Source organism: Chrysemys picta, chromosome 3, assembly GCF_011386835.1.
Source record: "Chrysemys picta bellii isolate R12L10 chromosome 3, ASM1138683v2, whole genome shotgun sequence".
Taxonomy (NCBI): domain Eukaryota; kingdom Metazoa; phylum Chordata; order Testudines; family Emydidae; genus Chrysemys; species Chrysemys picta.
Window position 1 is genome coordinate 125,328,179 of NC_088793.1, and position 5,521 is coordinate 125,333,699.

The 5,521-nt window shown below is 47.8% G+C and overlaps 1 protein-coding gene across 1 annotated transcript; it reads right to left on the bottom strand.

The window, feature by feature from the left end:
* Positions 1–1,882: 1,882 nt before the first annotated feature.
* On the bottom strand, positions 1,883–2,963 carry PRR18 (proline rich 18). Its single transcript, XM_008171857.4, has one exon. It carries the CDS (start codon positions 2,729–2,731, stop codon positions 2,021–2,023), a length of 711 nt encoding a protein of 236 aa, XP_008170079.2. The 5' UTR covers positions 2,732–2,963; the 3' UTR covers positions 1,883–2,020.
* Between the last annotated feature and the right edge of the window lie 2,558 nt (positions 2,964–5,521).

Consider the following 5,521-nt stretch of genomic DNA (forward strand, 5'->3'; position numbering starts at 1 on the left):
ATTTGAACACAATCATTAGATTTAATTCATATTCCTATAAGTAGGGTCCTACCAAATGCATGGTTCATTTTGGTCAATTTCACGATCATAGGTTTTTTAAAAATAGTAAATTTCATGATTTCAGCTATTTAAATCTGAAACATCACAGTGTAATTGTCGGGGTCCTGACACAGAAAGGAGTTGGGGGGGGGAGGTCACAGGGTTATTGTAGGGGAGGTGGCTGTACTGCTACCCTTACTTCTGGGCTGGTGCGGGCGGCGGTGTTGCCTTCAGAGCTGGGCAGCTAGAGAGCGATGGCTGCTGGCCGGGATCCCAGCTCTGAAGGCAGCGCCCTGCCAGCAGCAGCACAGAAGTAAGAGTGTCAATACCATACCACACCACCCTTACTTCTGTGCTGCTGCTGGCGGCGGCTCTGCATTCAGAGCTGGGCTCCCAGCCAGCAGCCACCGCTCTCTGGTTGCCCAGCTCTGAAGGCAGCACAGAAATATGGGTGGCAATACTGTGACCCCCACTAAAATAATCTTGTTGAGACCCTGCTCCAACTCCCTTTTGGGTCCAGACCCCCAATTTGAGAAATGCTGGTCTCTCCTGTGAAATCTGTATAGTATAGGGTAAAAGCACACAAAAGACCACTTTTCATGGTCTGTGACACGTTTTTCATAGCTGTGAATTTGGTAGGGCCCTACCTGTAAGGGTTTTGGTTCCAATTCCTTACGTTTTAAATCTTCTGGACATTTTAGTCTAGAAAGGAAATAAAATTATCCTAAATAAGCTGCACATTCCCTGCATATTATCAGCCCATCTTTATCTTTGTGTAATCACTGCTTATCTTTCTCTCAATCCTACAACTAAATACAGTCAGATGCCTGCAACAGATTAAGAAACAGCCCCATTCACAGTTACAAAGGTGCTGCTGTTGCAACACAAAAGGCTTTAATCATTTATTCAAATAAATAAAAATGTTCCTTTATGTACAAATAAGACAAAATCAATGTACCCTACCTCTATTTACAAAGCAGTTTCTTTTCAAAAGGAAATCAATACATTTATCCTTCAGTAACTGAACACTTTGTCTTGAGGGCCTGTATTGTGCAGCAGTTTTGTTTTCCTTTTTGCTTGACTGCCCTTTGTTGTTTAACACAAAGACACTTTTGTGATAGTTTCTGATAAAGGCTCTATAGTTTTAACAAGTTTCTCCCATCTTCCTCTCCCTACCCTAACCCAGAGATCATAAACAATTCCTGCAAATGTCAGGAGTCAGCTTTTGCTACAAAAAACACTGAAGTGAATACAGCAGATTACAGAGTAGCAGCCGTGTTAGTCTGTATCCGCAAAAAGAACAGGAGTACTTGTGGCACCTTAGAGACTAACAAATTTGTTAGTCTCTAAGGTGCCACAAGTACTCCTGTTCTTCTTACAGCAGATTAAGCACCTGTTGCATTACAGTAAGTTAACTAGCTGAGAACGTTTGCCTCTGTTTCTGCTCACATTTGATCACATTCAAACACCCCCACGTGCAGATTTTAAGCTCCCCGTCCTGTCCATCATCCGCTAGAAACTCTGTCTCCTGATTTCAGATAAAAAGCATCCAGCAGCCCAGCCGGATCAGGAGAAGCATCTCTACAACACTGATTAGTCAGCCCCCACTTTTTTCTCTCCACACAAGATGTGAATGAAAATACACAGTACACAGCAGCTATAAATACATTTTTTCCCGTTTATGTAGCGCCTGGAACAGCCGCCAGCCCCCACGGGGTCAAAACGCAAGTCAGTTCCTCAGTCGGGGATAGCAGCAAGGCGGGCGGTTAAACCCGGCACTAAAACTCCGCTCTCCGTGGCTCTCAGTCTGGGGAGACGAACACGTGAGGTGGCTTTGGAGCAGGATACGGTGCTGTCCAGCTTCCCGGGGGGTTTAATAGAGGGAGAGGAAGAACCCCGCTGCGGGGCACATCACATGGGGAGCCCCCGGGATATTGCTGCAGGAGGGGCGGGGGCTGGGCAGGTAGGTGCCACCCAAGGCTCAGAGGGCCCCCAGGTGGGGCAGGGTCTCCAGCTTGTCGGCCCGGTCCCGGCCGGCCGCGCTCTCCACCCCGCGCAGCCACTCGGTGCATTTGCGCACCAGCCCCTCGTCCGCCACGGCCCCCGGCGCCGCCTCCTCCTCGTACTCCACGTCGTCGTAGCGGTGCCGCTCATTCAGCAGCGAGATCTTCAGCAGGGCGCGCAGGTCCCCGGGGCTGGACCCCGGCCCGGCCCGGGCCCCCCTCCGCGCCGAGCCCCCCACGGCCGGGGCCGCCTTGCTCCGGGAGCCCGGCAGGAGGCGCTCGGTGGCTGAGGAGGGGCTCGGCCGCCCCCGCTGCTTCTCCAGGCTGCGGCGCTGCAGCACCAGGGCCGCCTCGGGGGGGAGGCTGAGCGAGAAGCGCAGAGCGGCCTCTCCAGCCCCCGCCTCCGGCCCCGCCGCCGCGCACAGGGTCTCGCAGGAGCGACCGCGGGGCTGTGGCGGGGCCGGGGCCGGCCTCCGCGGTTGCTGCCTCTGCAGAGAGGCGCAGGGCCAGGAGCTGGGGAAGGGACCGGCCCGCTCCGGGGGCGCCCCCCGCGGCTTCCTCGGTGGCTTCTCCTCGGCGGGCGGCGGCGGCGCTGCCTTCCTGGGGGCCGCCGGCTTCCTAGGCTGCGCTCGGGGGGCGGCGGGGATAGCGGCCGGGGCGGGGGGAGGCAGAATGGGCGGCAGGGACATGGTGGTGCCGGGTGACCCCCTCTGCTCCTCACAGCTGCTCAGGGCAGATCGCACCCCGGGCAGGGCCGAGCATCCCCCGCGGACGGATCGGTCCCAGGTGCAGCTCCATAGGAGAGCGCGACCGTGCTGGGACCTCCAGGCTCCGTCGCTGGCTCCCGATGAATGAGACAGACACGCAGCAGCGAGGCTGAGCAGGAGGCGGGGCTCAGTGGGCGGGGGAAAGCACTCACCGGGGAGGGCTGCGGCTCACCTCCCACTTTGAGCCGTGATGGAAAGACGGGACGTGATTTTTTTTTTTAAAGTATTAAAATAAGAGGAAAGAGTAGCGGTGAGGAGGAAGAGGCAGAGACGTCAAAACACAACCCCCAAAACGTTCTCAAGAGCTGTAAGCACAGTTTGAGCAAGATTATGAAATTTATATCTGTAAACGATTAGGACACAGAATTTCAGGATGTATTTTAAAAGCGAGTGCTAGGGCAATACTAATGCCCTCCTACTGCAGCCCTTGCAGGGGGTCACTGCTTTTTACATTTAAAAAAAATCACTTAAATATTTCTATTGTAATAATTAGTTCCTAGTAAACAAATTAAAAAAGGAACACTGAATATATTGTTCAGATTTAGAAACTGTAAATGCTTCCCTTATCTATTCAGAGGGTCTCTTTCCCCTTTTGCTGTCCCCCACATGCTTTCCTCCCCCTTGCAACAGCTATTTATAATTTACCAGTTCATCTTCTCTACTAAAATGTTGTGAACTAGTCAATAGCTACCACTTCCTTTTTACATTGATAAGTAAATTTAAAGAGACCTACAAGGGACAAATTTCTTCTGAAATAAGGTGGCACAGTGGAAGTTTCATTACATTTTCAGCCCCTCATCCTTCATTCACACTCTCCTCACCATAGCCACCAGCCTCTTTTAAGCCCCCCCCCCTTAATCTCTTATCTTTGTCTTGTTCCTAGACTTAACCTCTACCAGCTGAGTATGGTAGCAGAATGGAGCTGCTGTTCCTCAGGCTGGTCACTATTAAGAGCTGCTGCATGGCTGTGCCATCAAAAAGGCTCATCCAGGCAATCAAAATGAGGTTTTGGACATAAACACAGTCTCTCACCCAGAAAATGATAACTCACCTCACTGCTTTCAAAATAAAGTATTACTCATTTTTTAGTTAGCTTTCCCACAATAATTCCAATATTAAGGTCCAGCCAACTGAATGGATGGGTAAGAAGAGAAACCAATATATCTTCCCTTATACTAACTGACTATGGGACCAGTTTAAAAAGTTACATAAAACAGCTTGCAAACATGAGTGATGGGGAAGAGAGTGAAGTTGTCAGCAGTGATAAAGGGAAGAGAGATAGCCTAGGAAGAAAAGAAAAAAAAAAATGAGAAGTTACATTAGTGAGAGGATTTGGTAGAACAGCTAGGAGAAGATATCAGTAAGACAGGCTGAGATGTAAGACTGGCTGGGATGGAGAACTACATTAGGCTGCAGCAGAGAGCAGTGGTTACGTAACATTCATCAAGAGCATGGATGAGATCACCCGGAGTGTAGAAAGAAAGAGTAGTCAGAGCAACAGTGGAAGATAATCAAAATTATTCTTTCAAGTAGGCCAACAAAGTAGCTATACCATATTGTTATAATAAGACAGTCCACAGCAGCTAGTGATTGAATGTGGGCAACCACACCAGAGAAATATTTTGCAGGACTGTTTGCAAAGGGCGATCATATGGCTTAAAGACAATGTTTCAGAACATGGTATTCTAATTGAGAAAAATGTGGAAACAAGGACAATTGTTAAAGCCAAATCAGATAAGATGTTAAAAGCAGGAGAGTAAGGATGACCCAGTTGTTAGGACACTAGCCTGGGATTTGGGAGACCTGGGATTCCCTGCTTCACCACAGATTTCCTGTGGGACTGTGGACAAGTCACTTGCTCAACATGTGCCTCTATACCCCATACAATGAGATAGCAGTACTTCCCTACCTCACAGGAGTGCTGGGAGGATAAATACAATGGGGCCATGTAACTACTAAAATGAAGGGTTAAATGTATGTTGATTTAATCAGCTGGAGCTTAATTACTACCATTCACAAGTGGTGGAAGCAAAATTGTAGCAGCTGGTTCTTAGAGAGGCCCTATTTTAACATTCATTGAAGATTTTAATATTCATTAGTGTACCTGAAATTTATGGACATTTTTTAACTGTAGCATTGCAAGTTTCTTACTGTGTGGAGTTGAGTCCAGTTGTATATGCAGACAACTTGTCCAGTTATTGCATAGTGTCTGGAAATAAGGAAAGTAGTTGACACAGTGAGACCATGATAAGCAGTTATCCTACTGCTGCAGTTCCTGCCTAGGTCAGTGGTTTTGCTTTTAATTTCAGTTCACTAATGACAAAGTTTTCAGTTACGTTTTCTGATTTTATGAAAATATTGGGAAACAATTTTTTTGAGGGGGAAATGCTTGCACTTCACTATAGAAAGGATGAATTCTGCTGTAACTGACAAAACATTTCTTGTAATAGAATGTGCATGGAATGTAACTTGAATTTTCCAGAAGTGAACTTTCTAGATAGTGATCTAATTACTAAGATACTGATTAATGAAGACAATTAAAATATGTAATGAGACAAGGTGAGTGGATCAGCAGCATTTGATTTCAGACTGTATAGTAATGACAACTGAAGTGGCTAGCATCTGTGAATAACACCTGTAGAATAGTTTTATCCTAAAGCTGGTTTCTTTTAACTTGTCAGTCAAATGAGAGGTCTTGTCTACCTTTTCCAT